Raw genomic sequence first — 17,041 nt, forward strand, 5'->3', positions numbered from 1 at the left:
CGCACAAAAAGGCAGGGAAAGATGTGAACTGTGTTGTTGTAATTTGGACCTGTAAATTCTGCAGTTTATAAAAGTGGATGGCTCCAGCCGCATTACCGTAGAACATTCAGGGTCGTAATAGCAAGTTAGAGAAAATAAAAGAAATTCATGCCATAGTTTTAAGTTAGAACATAGGAGTAGGCAAGAATGGAATGAAATAGATGGCACAAGTGTGAAGCAGTTTCTGCAAAACAGATCATTTGCATGTCTCTATGGCCATGATAGATTTGATTGCATTTCATGTAATAGAATGAGATTTCAGTCCATTTACTTCAAAATTTTTCATCAAGTTAACGCATAAAAAGATGCTGCATTGCACAACTTAATCTCTCTCTGAAACGTGCAGAGGCAATGTGAAGTGAAGTAGGAGAAAAAATTGCATGATAGACACCGAGATTGACGTCCTTGCGGGCAGCCACTTGCTCCCACATCAGTGACAAAGGTCTTCGATCCGTTGTTGCGAGTCAGCACGGTAGCGCCAGAGCAGAGAAAGAGTGTCCTGTTAAGTTGGAGCTTAGAAAATGGCGATTCGCCAGAAAAGGGGATAAAATCACTCTGAAGAAGAAAATTTAAATCATTTTTGGAGTAAAAAGTTAAATCTTTCACTTGCATATAGTATCATCTGGTCCCAACAAGAGATTTAATTATGAACAATACCCCAATACTTGCGTATCAAATAAGGCAAAAAAAAATATTCACATAAAAAATTTCATTATTCTATATTCGGGGAAAAAAAGTAGAAAACAAGATAAATTTCATTGTGTGCCCAAAGAAAAAAAATACTCTTTCGATCCTTAATATAAAACCTGATTATTGAGTCGATCTTGATCCCTGTAAGATCTATTTTTTATATTTATTCTTTTTTCTAAATTACCCTTATTGATACTACCTCAACAATAATCAGGTAGGAAGGAAAAGAAAGATATTAGGAAAGACGATTATGATGTTTTAAAAAAAATTATATTTTTTTATAATTAACTAACTTATCTAATTTTTTTAATTCATTCAAATTAATTAAATAAATCTTATATTAAAAACCAAAAGTATAACTATTTCTTAAATTAGTTTTAAAACGAACTAACTTTTTTTAACCTTGCCTTGAAATCTGTCTTATTTTTGCTTGTTCCCTTTCGCATCGTTGTTTTTCATATACTTTAATACAATTTTTTATTACATCATCATCTTCTGCTAAAATTTTCCTTGATCCTTTTATGCAGAGACACCTACGGCATTTCTCATTTGTGAAATTATTTTTGTTCTTTTTCTTTTTCAGCCCATAAATTGGTCACTGGGTGGATACTAAACGGACCACACGTATCGCACATCAGGCGATGAAACGTGGTAAATTCCTCTGGGCGCACTTCTAAAAGTGTTTTTGGACCAAAGACAACCTAATGTTGAAACTCACCAAATCCTTGGACGACTTTTCACAAAATCCTCCAGCAAACAACGCATTTGGGAACCCTAAAGTTGTGACCACATCCCGGAAAACAAAACCAAAAAAAAAAAAAGGAAATATAACAACATAGTTGCCCGGAAGAGAGAAGTTATTTAATATATTAAGATAAACAATTTCAAGAAACAGCCCGAGAAAATTTTATGCAGCTATCAATCTAAGTTCTATAAGGGCTTTCATGAAATAATAAAACTTGAGATTAAAAAATTGATACATGACAACCTGAATAAGTTACAACTCTCACTCTACAAAGACTCTCCCTGCCCTGCATTTTGCAGAGGAGGCTAAATACATATGTACAAATCTAGCAGATTACTACGATATCCTGTGCAGACTCTGCTCAACCATCTCCAAAGGTTCAAGCATGTACAAAAAGATAGAATGGAAATTCCCCCTCCTGAACAAAGCCAGAGCCCATGTTATAGAGTTAATTATAACACGCTCATGGAGTAAAGATATAATACAGGTAATACTGGATAACCTTTGAGAGGACTTACAAATAGATAGAAGCGTATCCGCTTCAGTTTGCTGGTCATTTCTGCTCATCTTGGTCGCCAAAAGCCCGGACCTGAAACACAATACATGGTGAGTTTAGTATCCAGGTCTTTTCATCATTTACGTTTATTTCTCTTAAAATGTGTTCATTTGCAAATTTCATTCTCAAAAGAAGACATTTGCTGCGCATTTAAGAATCGTTCATCTGAGGAACCAAATATAGGCAAAAATGACCATAAATATTACCTGACTTTTCGAGTTTGACCATGAGTCTTGTGTGAAATTATATTTACTTTTCACTAATAGTTATCTTGAATTTCAAAATTACAAAAACATCCAGTTTATGGAAAAAATGAATGAAAATGTTGCTTTAAACTCTACCAAACATGTTCACAGCCAATTTTTATTTTCAGTGCAAATAAAAACGGAAAACAAGAAAGCTGCACAGCTCTTGCTATTTTATTCAATTGAATGGAAAACTATCAAACTACAGATTTTTGACAAGCAAATTTTTCTTAACATTTGTTAGGGGAGGAAAGCACCTCTACTTGCCATCGGAATGGCATCATCAAAGGGTTGTCTAAAAGGCATAGAGTTCCTGTGATTCATTGACCGGGAGGGAATCTCCACCCATGGTCTGGTAATCCAGCTGATTCACATGGGTGACAGCCATAAGGGGGAGGCACACCTCTATCTTGATACCGAGAACCTAGGGACAATTCTCAAGATAATTAATGCTGATATAAGCAAAAATTAATGCAAATTATAATCCCCAATAACACGTGAATCGTAAGTCCTCACAATCTTACCAGAGTAAGGAGCAGGAACTCTCCATCTCTCTCGGAAGTCATATGGAGGTGGTTTTAATCTATCATGATTATTGCGGAAGTTCTCTCTCTCTGTGTTATGCATAGAGTGGTGTCTATTGGAGTATGAAGGGGGTGGAGCCTCCCTTCGTGGCTTCACATGCTGGTCCCCATGAACAAAAGAAAACTGATTGGAGGGCACTTGATGAGGTGGACGTAAAGGGTAACCTTTAGCATGCACACTAGCACCATCAAAATAACGAAAGTTGTCAGGTGGCGGTGGATGACTGCTGAAAGAGGAAGTAGACTCAGGCAGCTGCATTGGCATATCCCTACATTCTGGAACTCGATAGGGAACAACCTCATGCAAAGGTTGGTTATCCCTTGGTGCGGCCAAAGCCTCAGTCACTGAGGGCAGTGGGTTATCTTTCACAATCTGCAAATATAGGCACCCATGGAAAGGTAGAGCAAAACGACTTGTCAGCAATATAAGCAAAAGTATGAGTTTAAGGTACCTTGCAAAGTGGTGAAACATACCTGTGCATCTTTATTGAGTTTTGAAATAGCTCCAGTGCTATATGGATGAGAGATAGCTGGCGTGAAGGGGAGGGAAGGAGGTTGGGGAGGGGGTGGGGGTGGCGGTGGGGGAGGTGGAGAGGATAATGGCAAAGGAGGGGACAATGGAGGTACATCCTGAGGCAAAGGAGGAACAAAGGACACAGGAATGTTCTTCTCCATCAGATTACTTGTCACACAATTAGACATATGTGCGGCATCCCCATTTCCTCCATTATTAATATCTAAAATTGAATTCATTTCGACATCACAAGAGGGAGCCACATCTTCCATTTCAAGCTCACCATCAACGTCTTCCAAGATATGTCTATGCTTTTCAAGTGTAGGAGTCATTTCACACACTTCGTGTGCTTCAGAATCATGCTCAGGAGTGACTGCCTCAAATTTTCCCCCATCAGAATCGCTCCCATCATCTTCACATTTAAGCATTCGGGGCATGCAAAATCCAGGTAGCTGAAAACTCGAGTTACTGCAAGATGAAAACATAATTTTAAAAGACTCACTTCAAAAAGTACATGAACAAGTGAAAATAAAAGTAAAGAAAAAATTCCGCAGCAAATTCAAACCTTCCATATTCGTCTACAAGCATACCCTCCATATCCCTGATAGGGTCATCTAAAGCCCTCTCTGTTCTTAAAGAACGTCGCGAGAAGGCACCTGCAGATGCAGACACACTATACAAGTCCAATTCCCGGATATGATGACGTATAATTGATTCTGGCAGAATTCTTCTCTCCAACCACAGCCTTAGAACCTTGACACATTTAGAGGAAAGTTTAACAAGAATAATGATACAGAAGCATAGAGGTGACATCAAAACACACAGTTTTAACCTAAGCAGATGGGGAACTTCATTAACTTACCTTAAGACACTGCCTACGATTTTCTTGTGCGGTATTTCCAGGAGGCACCGCAGCTGACAATAGGCGTGGCAGAACTGCTTGGATAGCAGAAGGACATGCTCCGCCAACGTCACCTGAAAGTTCAAAGGAAATTTAACATCAAATACCATATACACATATCCCACCGAGTCATTGAATTTCATCTACAACCTTCCTTTCCTTTATTTTTTTTCTCAACAAGATTAAAGCAGCATCAAGTGATAGACACGTTACCCCTTAAACCTCGAGAACACTGCGCAATGGAATCAACAAGAAAAAACAAATCCACCCGTCGATGCAAGCTTGACTCAGTTTCCAGACTATGGGCAAGAATCTCCACCACCTAAAACATCGAATTAATTAATTAATTAATTAACGAACTTCTCTAATTAAGGAGCAAATTTGCTAACAAAACAACAGTTGAATAACTACAATAAATGAACCATACTTGTGCCTATTTTGAAGTTATTGTACTCAGTCAAACTAATTAATCCAGCCTTCTGTGAAAATGGGATCATAAAAACCTCTACCTCAATGTATATATTTTTCTTTCCCCATGATTTAAGAATACCATGACAGACCCTAGTACGTTTTTCTACATAGGAAAACAGCAAAACAGTTCCTAAAAATGCTTTTCAGAAACTATACAAACATTCTAGAGAGTGAGTTCTCACTAAACTCTAACTACCTGAATAGCGAAGGAAGTACTCATTAGTAATAACCCTCCAGGCTCAATATATGCCTGATCCTCGTACTCGTTAGAAAGTGCGTTCTCACAAAACGTATGACTTCAGGGATCAACATCTTAAAGTTGATTTCACAAGCAATTACCCTGGGCATAAACTCTCATTTGACCAGAAATAAACCATTCCCCATCTATGATACACATACAAGCCTATTTACTTAATGTGGGGAACCACCTTAATGAAGTAAAAAGACAATAAGCCTAGTCACAAAACAATTCAAAACACTTCCGCCCTGAAATTAATCACCATACATGCACAATAACCTCTCAAACAAAATTTAAAACAAAAATCACTATAACCAAGGTCACCAAGGCAACCAAATGCAGACTCCCAGTTTCAAAATATCTAGTGCTCTTGCAGCTTCTCAGTCTTGACAGGCCCATAAAGTTTGAGTATCAAAATGGTCCTTGCTAAACAAATCAAAATTTGAAACAGAAACCGCATGGCATGCATCAAACCAATGATCCCAAAATTCAAATTTTTACATCACAAAAGCAGTATAAATTTATTTTCCATTAGCCTTCCCAATTTCTTCCACAGAACAAGAAATATAAAGTCGCAAAAGGGAGAAATATTTGAGGAAAAGGTAGATAGAGCATCTGAAAAAAGATGGGGTGTGAACGACTGTGAATGATATCTTCAAAGAGTCCCAAATTGATTTTCCATAACAAATTCCACCTATAAGTATACGAGACGGTTGTTGCACCATTGGAGCATCTGAAGCATTCCACAAGCAGTAAATTGGTTTTAATGTTTCAAGCAGGTGGCACTATTCACTCAGAAATAAACCCTTCACACCAACAGAGAATCAAAATCAAAGGCCAATATAAAGCTTTCATTAAACAAGAATTTAATCCACAAGTCAAATTGGTCAGGTACAAAATACATAAAAAAGAGAAAAGAAATCATAAAAAGATTAATTGTTTGGAGTACAAATAAAACCATTCATGCCTCAAAATCATTGAAAATAAATCATTTTGATATTTCTGGAGGGAAAAACTGAAAAACAAACACTATTAGGTTACCTTAGCCGCACTGCCAAACTTGGCACAATCAATAGCAATGCGTGTGGCACGCCCAATGCTCTCCTTTGTCCTTGTTAATGTCCCAAGCGTTGCTTCAAAGTACAGCAGAGCAGCATGTCCTGCTTCAGTGGACTTGTTTTTTGATCGTTGAGTTGCTGCAAACCCATCGATCTTCCCATCACCAGTAGGACCAGAAAAAGTTTGCTTCTGGTGTAAATGCACATCAGGGCTACAACTGCCATTATTTTGAAGGATATTGCTACTGTCTGATGTAGAAACATTGCAAAATGACGTATTTGGTGGGGATCCTTGTGCAGGGCAATCTCCCCCATCTGTCAAAGATGGACTTGGCTGAAGACCTATAATATCCTTTTCACCAAAGCAATCATCAGAAATTGAACCAGAATTCATATCCTCCTTAGGCCCTTTATATGTGACGTCTTTCACAGCCTCACACCTGAAACAAGATACTAAATATCATGAACTTTGTGTAGAAAGAATGCAAAACAAATATCTCTTTTGAGATTCACTATTATTAAAAAATAATTCCTCTCCCTGACTTTTCCTTTAAACTCACCGAAATTTAAGGTTGAAAACCGCAACTACTTACACAGTGACACAAGGATAATCTAGAGAAGGCAACAGAAATTCAACCCAGCAACTCTACAATAATAATTATTACCGATACAACAAGGGATCAGGAAGGTGCTGTAAGTGGTTTAATAATACACAACTAGTTCTCTTTCTTTCTATTATACTTCTGCATGGAAGGAAGATTTAGAAGGCTAAAAACTAAAGCAAGGCAGGATTAGGCTTACATCTCATTCAAATTGCTGCTATCATCAACAGCCAGCTTCAAGCACCCAGTATCTTGAGGAACTTCATTCTGAGGCACATGAGCAATATTTTGGGTTGAAAATTCACCACTTTCATTGGCACCTGATGCGGGATCATGACCTGTTCCTATACGTTCTGATAAACCAGATGCTTTATTTGAAATGTCAGCGGCTCTGATATTGCTTTCATCATTTGGGATCAGCAATGAACCAGGCAAATCCTGACTGCTTCCAACTTCACAACATTTCATTTCAAGATTAGAAGACAAATTTCCAAGTAAATGAATTGGGGCGTCAGATCCATCAGTCTGACATACCACAGAATTAGTAGGTTCTTTGTCGACTTCTCTGTCTTTGCCATATGGTAGGACGTCCTTGCAAATTTCATGGGTTGGAAGCTCAATCATTTGCTTATCCATCTCTACAGATAATTTATTCTCTGAAGGATTACAAATTACTGAATTTAAACTGGTTGAGAAATTGCATGCTTTAAAATGAGAAGAATCATTGCCACAAGTGCCCATCTCTAGCATTTCAAAGTCATTCTCACCTTGATTATTAGAGGCTGTACAAGAACATCTATTGATGGAAGATGTACAGCATCTACTATTTGATGTCATTGTGCTGTGTGATAATTCTGCACGATCTTGATCATCACCATCTTCAGCAGCATTAGCTGACATGGCCTCTAGAGCTCGATGGAGGCGTTTAGATGGAGGTAAAGCAGCTTCAACATCCAAAGAACAGCCTAAAGTTTGGTCTTTAATTTTACAAATCTGAGGCCCACTTTCAGAACATGGGACAGAACTCTTTGGAGGAGAAACATTATCCATTACCATATTTGACACAGACAAGTCTCCCTCAGCAATACTAAGATTGTCATGAGTTGAGGATACATGCTGAAATGAGTTGATACTGTTCTCCTCAGATCTTTTATCTTGAGATTCTGTAATGCTATTGTGTTCCGCATCTGTAGCTGATGATTTACCCATTCTGACTCTAGCTCGTTTCAGAAGTGGCAGGTGCTCATCACCATCTTGCTTGGAGCATCTATCTTTTGGGCGTTCACAAACATCCTGTGACCTTTGACTAGAATTCAACACACCAGCATCCTCCTCTGGCATAGTGGTTCGCTTGGCAGAATCATCAGTCAACCGCTTTCGATTTGGCTTTCTTTTTTTCTTCTTGACTAGAGTCTTTAGTTCAACAAGTCCTTTGCTCAACTCAAATTCTCCTTCTGCGCACTCAATAGTCTCAGAGAGTTCGAGTTTACAGTTTGAGTCCATGGTACTTCCCTCATTCAGGCTAAGGGGATCCGAATCAATAGTGAGAATTTCAGAACGATTGTCTTCCGTGCTGTCATTTGAAGCAAATGCAGATGGATCAGCATCATCACATTCAGAAATATCAGGTGATTTCCTGCCGCGTTTACTTCTTCTCACAGATACATTCTGAGCTGCACTAGCTGATCCATCAACAGCACTTTTCCCACCATCACTACAAGGCCTCACAAAGCTTTGGACTCGTGATGAACTTCTAGACTTCTGAACAGGTGCATTTCTCTGTGTGACATTACCCTGAGGACGCAAGTCCACAGATCTTTTTCTAGAAGAGTAAGTAACTGGATAAGGAGATTTTGCAGTAGCACCAGCATTATCAATAAGCTCCTTTGATGAAGTCTCTTTACTAGATGATTCATCCTTTGGTGCAACTGCCAAGACTTCCTCAGCTGCGTGCGTTGTCTCATGTTGGTCAGTGAAAGAAGTCAAAGTTTGAATTTGAGAATTATGTACGGAATCATGGTCCTGTGTCTCATCCTTTAACCCTAAGTTGGCAGATAATTTGGCTGATGAATCAACAGGAATTGTAACATTTACACCGGACACTTCACCAGAGTCAGTTATGTCAACTTGGGTTTCCTTCAATTTCTCATAACTATCAATAATCTCTTGCACCGCACGGACAAAGTCAGCACCCTTTCCTTGACGTTTGACAAGAAGAGATTGTTTCTTCTCTTCAGTGAATGCTTCAACATCAGCAGGATTGCAGAAAGCTCTGCATGACAAATTACCATTTTAAACCTAATGCAACATGATAGTCGAGCAAATTATATGCTCATGCATTGGAAGGAAACTAAAATGGCATGAAGATAAAAATTACATATGTAGGCCCTAGATCAAAATTTTTAATTTTTCACATTGCAACCCAGATTTTACATATCTCGACTCAATCTTTATCAAGCATTTATTCAATCAAAACACGAATGAAAATATAGGATACTACGCATTTTATACCACAGTCTCTAAATACTTTCTTCCCTTTTAAGCTAGTGTAGCTAAGGCAATGATCCCCTACTTTTAAACTAGAGACTAGAGATTGCTTCGAAGATCTCTTCTTCAAGTCAAAAGTGAACTTCAAATTTGTTCAAGCACATATCTAAGGACACACTGTGTTGTGCCCAAAGACATAGTCCTAGGTCAATTATCATAGTCAATAAGAAAAAGCCCCTGAAAGCTCAAAACGTTCATTCCAGCTCCCGACCAAATGAAGTTACTTCACGTGCGAACAAGAAGCTACTAACAATAAAGATCTATTTCAATCCCAACTTTCAAGGGAACAAGTCCCCATAAGTCAGTACAGTTTATCACTCAATTAATAATTTTAAGTAGCAAATCTTTTCAATTCATCCATGTTTACAACATGCGCCCCCTGATAAATCAGGAAGAGTAATTCTAGACTAAACGCCAATTTTTCCTGATGTGAATATTTCAAAATAAACTTAAAAAGAAGGACTCAATTTTTCCCTACCTCAGAATTTTACTTGATAGATTACAAATCATAACAAGTCCCAACAGGTTGTCAGGATCTCCTCACAAAACAGGCGCTACATTAACATAATCCAAAACTGACTTGGAGTTCTAGGACATAAGCTGTAGAAAATTGAAGCCAAAACATTTGGAAAGGAAATACATGAAGCTTCTCAGGGTAGCCACTACATAGAACATTCCCATCATATGAAATAAGTAGAAAGGCAGAGTCAGCAGCATTACTCCCTATGCACGGTCACAAAACTTTCAATAGTGTCACATCATCTCATGTTTAGAGTTGTTCTCAGCATGCCAGAAACAATGACTAAACCTAAGAGATAATACATCAATGCTACCCGCAGACTGTAGGGGATGCTAAATATAATCAGTATTCCATTCATTTCCCCTCACCAAATAATGGCGCAGAAATTTGCATTGTGAAATACCAACTTATATACCTTTGGGTTTATCATGTTTTTCAATGAAAGAATGAGAACTTTTAGTCAAAATGCTAAGTTCTGGAGGTTAGTAGTCCCCATATACCCCGTCCGGTTCAAAATATAAACATTAAATAACTAATTCACGCAATTCAAAAAGTTAATTAAAATTCATTAAAGATAATAAATATGTAGAAAATGCAACTTGTTTTCCTAAAAGACCCTTATTTATAGGGAGGGTAAGTGGGAGCGAGAATAAGCAGAAAAGGAGGTGAAAGAGAATGAGTAGAAAAAGATATGAGACCTATAATTAATTAGGGGTAAAAATAAAAATATATATTAAATGATCAGACAAATCTGAAGTGATGCTTCTAAAAAAACCAAGCCCCTTCAAAAATTTGATGCTCATATTTTGAACCCAGGGAGCATAAGATCTGGTAATGGTATATCTCCAGAAACAAGAAGACCTCTCATCAACAATTATTATTGTCATAAGTGATCTATGGTGATTGAGAGCCAACAGGTTGAACCTCCCCAAAAATTAACAAAGAAAATTCGCCAAGCCTCCAACCATTAACACGTGAAAACAAAACGAGAACCACTTTGGCACAAGAACACAACTTTACTCCTATAACCCATCTAGTTTAGTTCATAGAAAAGAAGGCTGCGAAATGAGCACATGATTACATCACTAGAAGCCCCAACCTAAACAGTTCATAGAAAAATGCCAAATCTTTGAGACATTAGCAGCAAGACCATCTCAACACCAAATATTCAGCATCTCCAGTCTTTGCCAAACAATAAAATAAACACTGTCAAATATCTGTTTCGTAATGCATATTTGATTCCAAAAATGATATAGCACACAATAGCCATAAGCTTTAAGCTTGCTAATCGATGTTAAGCAATTAAAAAGATATGGCGTTAAAAACTTACATCTGTTGGGTGCCAAAGAAGTAAACAAGTACTTTCTTCCAGTCAGTGCAGTAACCCCACTTCTCAGGCTCACTTACCTGCGAGAAGCAAATAACTTGACAAGCCAATTAAAATTTACCCCTAAAAACCTAGAAGGAAAAATTTAAAAATAGATAAGTAAATATAAGCATATCATAGCAGTTAACATGTGACAATCGCATATTACCATGGAGGATAAAAGGCACATATTCGCCCCTTCTCCTGCCCCTTACTTAAATATGTCAATTTCCTCATATTTTGTTTGCTCTCCTGGTAGGGGGAAGATGGACAAGTACCACAGTCGCTCTAAGTGGCATTGCATATTGTCTCTACCCTCTACCTTCTTAGATCGTTGTTCTTAAAAGGATACATTTCTAATGATCCAAATAGAAAGATAAATTTTTCATGTTTAATGTGTGTGAGTGGGCGGGGGTACGTCTAATGCAAAGCTTCAATTCAAACTTTGACTAAATATCTCTACAAGTGTGCGATTTGGTCTACCCAAGGAGTGACCAAAATCCACAAGGCTCATGGGGATGGAACATGTAAGGCAAGAAAACTAGGAACACCCCTCCTTAATCCACCGTCTGAATCAACTCTAAACACTTACAGATAACTAATCGCGCAAAAAAAAGTATCCAAGAACCGATGACTTTGAAATTAAAATTCATAAATCCAGGCAGACACGCTTGCGCTCTAACGAAAATGAAGTATTGGACTCTACACAAAAGGAAATGCTCAGAATATAAGCAACATGCAATGAAAGAAAATAATAAAAGTAAACAATAGACACTACAGCCGACCGCAAAATAGATAATTTCACCAGTAGTTGAAAAGGGAGCACCTACCGTAGCAGGCCAAGCAGGGAAGCCTTTCACTTTAGCAAGTACAAGATCGCCGACCTTCCATTGGCGGCGAGCGGCGGCAGCGGCGGCTGCTTTGCTAGCGCCCTTTCTGCGGCTAGGCGCCATAAGAGGAAGCCACCGCAGCTATAGTCAAATCAGGGCAAGTGATATAAACTGAATCGAATAGCCCGCCTCCGCTCTATGCCAAAATCGCTCAAGAATGGAACCGCTTGGCACTCTCTGGAATTTGCAGACAAAATTCGCAGGCATTGAAGCACAAAAAGTCTCTAAGAATCCAAAGATTAGCGGAGTGTGATAAAGACTGAGCCAGAAAGAAACCCTAATTTACACAGAGAAAAAGGGGAGGGGGATGACGAGATTTTGTAAAACAGGTGATGGTGTCACAGAGATATGTTTTGGTTAGGTGTGTGGAAGCTAGGGGGCGCAGGCAGTGTGGGTTTCTTGCTCCGTGAAGTGAGCTAACGTGCGCTCCGTGCTGACGAAACCCGGCCCGGTCCCGCCTTTCAATTTCCATGCCTCGGGTTAGTACTGGGAAAACGGACCGGGCCGGCCCGTGACGGGCTCGAGCTTAAACGGGCCAGCCCGTTTAAACTCGAGTTCTAAAAATAAGTCATTTTTTCAAGCCCGGCCCGTGAGATGACGGGTTCGGGCTAGCCCGCGGGTTTTTTGTCTTTTTAATTAAAATAATTTTTTTATTTTTTTGTATATTTTATCAAAATAATAAAAATGAAACAATAAAAATTACTAATAAAAGGTATAAATATAAATAAAATTGAGTCACAAATATAAATATTATCATGTCTAAACATATATTACAGTATAATAAAGTCTATTGAATAAACAAACTAAATAGAGGACAAATATAAACAACTAAATAAGCATTAAGTTCAGTAGATAATTACAATGCGGATGATCTAGTTTGATTATAAATAATTAACAAAAAAGTTTAACTAACAAACATAGTATACATAAAGAATAATCATTTATCATACCGACAAAAAAGAAAAGAGTCCATCATTCTTAGTTCTAAATTTGTTTCTACTATAAAAATGATATAGATCTTTATTTTAGTTTAAAAGATTTTTTGATCAATTATATTTCAAGTATAAAAAATATGGGAGAATGATAAATAAAGACTGTAAAAATTATAGATACAATATTTTAATAGGTTTTGACAACTTATAAATAACAATATATTTTTATGAATATACTAGTTTTAAATTTTGCAATTTTCATGTTTTTTTGGTTATTTTTCCCACAACTATAGTGATTCTTTTTTTCTTTTTGTGAATGCTATCTATGTGAGCTGCCAAGATAAGTAAAACTAAGAGTATGCTATGTTTAAAATGTTAGGGTTTTCTTTTTTAAGTTAAGAAAAAAAGACAAAAATTAAAAAAAATAATAATTTGGCGGGCCTAAACGGGCCGGCCCGTTTATTTTTCGGCCCTACAGGGCTAGCCCTTTTAAGCCCGACTTCCCTTTCAAGGCTCCAAAATACAAGCCCGGCCCTCGACTTAAACGGGCTTAAACGGGCTCGGCCCGACGGGCTCGGCCCGTTTTCCTGGCTCTACCCCGGGTGTATTTGGACCTGGCTTCTCTCCGCTGCCCTCCTCTACCCAAAACACTGCCGTTTTGGGTGTACAATGAGGGGAGCTGATTGCTTCTTTTTTTTTTTTTGTATTTTGAAGTTGTTTTAGTAGCATCTATATAATACTGAATGTAACAAAAAATTATTTTAGGATATTTGATGCTTATGAAAAAAATATTTTAAGATGTTAAATGTATCAAAAAATATTTTAGAGTATTAAGTGTACCAAAAATTATTATGAGACATTAGGTGCTACCAAAAAAATATTTTAGATGCTACTAAAAAAAACTTCAAAATACAAAAAAAAAAAAAAAAAACAATCAGCTCCCCTCATTTTGCACCCAAAACGGCAGTGTTTTGGGTAGAGGAGGGTAGCGGAGAGAAGCCAGGTCCGGTGTATTTGGCTCAATAGTGAGGAAAGGAGGGATTTTAATAAAAAGAAAGAAATAAAAAAGAGGAGAAGAATTTTAATATTATTTTGTTTGAATTAATTTGATGGACGAAGAGAAGTTTTAATGTTATCTTATTTGGTTTAAGAAGGGAGGGGAGGCAAAATATTTTTGTATAGACAACTTTACCCTTATATTATTTAAGTTGATTTTTACAAACTTTATAGAATAATTAATAAAATATAATTATAAATAACATTTAATATATGAGATCAACTTTTTATAATTAGCAAAATTAAATAAATAAAATCATAATACATAATTAATAACTATAATTGTTTTTATATCCAAAATTATACTGAAAGTTATGAGTAATTATAAATATTATTCTAATGTTGAAAGAAGATTATAAACATTATTCTAATTATAAATATCATTCTAATGTTGAAAGAAGATAATGAAAATAATTATAAACTTGATTCTATGGCACAATATAATATCATAAGACATGGCATAAAATTTTAGCATCTATCATCATATGGCTTTACAAAATATCAATAGCTTAGCATAAAATGTGATCAAATGCCATCACATGACCTTATAAAATATCACAGGGCATGGCATAAAATGCCATCAAATGCCATCATGTGGACAAACAAAAAAATTCAAAAGAAAGACCATGTCAAAATAAGTGTTTACAAAGTGTCTACAACAAAAGAGTGTTTTCCTTCCAATCAATAACAAACTAAGAACCGAAAACCATCTCCATAATCACTTGCTTGCGCAACAGAGGTGGACATTGAATTACTGCCCTTAACTTGGCCACATCATTCATGAGGAAGCAATAAATTTTAGAGATCTTGTCTTCCTCACATCCAGCATCAACAATCATCTTCAAAGTTTCTTCCCCTTGAAATTTGTGGGACATATCCATCTTTAAATATTTTGTTTCCTTCACTCAAAGCATTTGCAATGAATTCCATCTTTTCTACAATTAGAGGTATTTGGAAAGGATCTCTATCTTTAGATGTACCACTTTTTTTGTCCTCTTATTAGTCTCGTTATTTGCTTTTAGAGAGTGGTCACCAAGCGGGAGAGTTTCCATATTGATTAAGAAATTCTCCAAAGTCACTTCATTTTGAGAGTCAAGTTGATCAACCTCGTTGATAGAATCAACAAATTTATGAGGATTTACACGTCGTCGTTTCTTCATATTTATAGGAGTATCACCATCATCTCCATTGGCTCTATCATTTCAATAAAAAGCTAACATCTTTTCGTAATTAGGTAGAAACGTATTTCTCCAAAGGACTGCTTTTGGTTTAACCTAAAGAACACATTTTATACCATGAATATCCAAATAATAGATTCATTGGAAAGTAAACGTGTAAAATCATATGAATATCAGAATGAAGGATTTACTATTCTTACATCAATTAATTGATCCCAAACTTGCTCCTTAGTTTATCATCTATTAGTGGACAAGTTCCATAAAAAGCCACTCATACCCCCTTGAAGATGTCATGAATTTCAGAAAAATTCTTCTTTAAAGTCTTCCAACAATTTTTGACCTTCTCCTTATTAACTTTAAATCCAAACAGGATACTCAAATATTGTGTTATGTTATCATAAGCAATAGTTGTAAATGTTCCATTAACTTTGTTTCCGATATCAAGTTCATGCATGAGTGCATCAATCATGGCATCATCCATCTTGGAAGTCCTAACCAAGTTCTTATCAGTAGTCTTTGGAGCCATACTAATTGTTCATATTCAAGAAATACAATAAACTACTAACCATACAATAAAAGAACATGTAAGGATTAGTTCCTAGCATTATTCCTATGATTATTTCCATAATTAATCCCACATTTGATGAGCTATTGCATCCCTTATCATCTCACCTTGAGCTGTCTCAGTTCTGTCACCTCTTGGAGTATAGCTATTATTGTTAGATTCATCTTGAGTTGCACTCTCATCATCCACTTCACGGATAAGCTCTTCATCAGGGTCTATATTCATCAAGTAATTATGAAAAATGCAACATGCAGCAATAATCAACTTTTGAGTTTTGACTATATAAGTAGACTTTGTGACACTTGATAAAATTACAAATCTTGTTTTTCAGTACCCCAAAAGCTTGTTCAATTGCATTAGGCAATGATGCATGTTGAAGATTAAAAAGTTTTCTACAACTTTGGGGTGAATTTCTATCTGAATATTCTTTCAAATGGTAGTGAACTCCTCTATAGGTGTTATAAGACCACTTGTTAACATGAATCCAACATCGACCAAGTAATATTTCCCCATCATCAAATAAAATAGTCACTTTATTAGTCTTAAATTTGTAAGGTTATTTAATTATGTCACTTTTTACTAATTAGTGAAATAGTTACCTTGAAGAATCTTAAATCTATTTTCTCGTATTAATACATCTTTTATAATTTTTGAGTCAGATGTAGTGTCTTCCCATCCAATAAGCACATAAGTGAACCTTAAATCAAATGTGCAAGCTGCTAACACATTTTGTGTAGGGAATTCCTTTCTATTGCGATAACAAGGAGCATCTATCATAGGTACTTTGGCACGTATATGTATTCTATTTATAGCCTCAACACAATCCTTAAAATATGGGTAAAATTTGTCATTAACCTTAATTTCAGGAGGGACTCTAGAGCCATCTAATTGTATAAGGAATTTATCTTCTAATTTAATGATAGCACCTAACACGCTATGGAAATGACAGCTAACCGTCTCACCAGAACGCCTAAACCAAAAATTAACCACATGGTTTTTTGTTTTATGTGATAAGATGTAAAGGGTTTCAGTAACTTGTTCTTCCACATTTAAGTACCTTGTGGGCATCAGGTCACCATCTCTTTCTAACATGTCACACAATCCTAAGAAGGCTTTAGAACTCATTCTAATAATATCTCAACTACTAGAAGTACAAGTTATTCGATACAATACTTATTTACATACCCTTTCTCTTGTGAAACTCATATTATAAGTTATTTTCTTGTTATGATTATACATTCAAGCCGCACAATACTGAACAACAAGACAAATAAGGCAAGCTACAAGTCTCCAACGCATTTCTCACCATTGCATCAAAAAATCCTCTTCAGAATCTATCTATCA

At 36.5% G+C, this 17,041-nt stretch overlaps 1 protein-coding gene across 1 annotated transcript; it reads right to left on the bottom strand.

The window, feature by feature from the left end:
- Positions 1-1,568: 1,568 nt before the first annotated feature.
- LOC114744807 (protein HUA2-LIKE 2-like) lies at positions 1,569-12,294 on the bottom strand. Its single transcript, XM_028932959.1, is given in 14 exon segments — positions 1,569-1,892; positions 1,993-2,063; positions 2,533-2,604; positions 2,607-2,699; positions 2,800-3,232; positions 3,334-3,841; positions 3,939-4,126; positions 4,236-4,348; positions 4,488-4,596; positions 6,025-6,481; positions 6,843-7,281; positions 7,411-8,915; positions 11,041-11,117; positions 11,907-12,294. Coding segments are annotated over 13 exon segments (4,143 nt in total). The 5' UTR covers positions 12,030-12,294; the 3' UTR covers positions 1,569-1,892; positions 1,993-2,037.
- Between the last annotated feature and the right edge of the window lie 4,747 nt (positions 12,295-17,041).

The sequence above is a fragment of the Neltuma alba genome, unplaced genomic scaffold (genome assembly GCF_004799145.2).
Source record: "Neltuma alba isolate B1F8T4 unplaced genomic scaffold, ASM479914v2 tig00004453_pilon, whole genome shotgun sequence".
NCBI lineage: Eukaryota > Viridiplantae > Streptophyta > Magnoliopsida > Fabales > Fabaceae > Neltuma > Neltuma alba.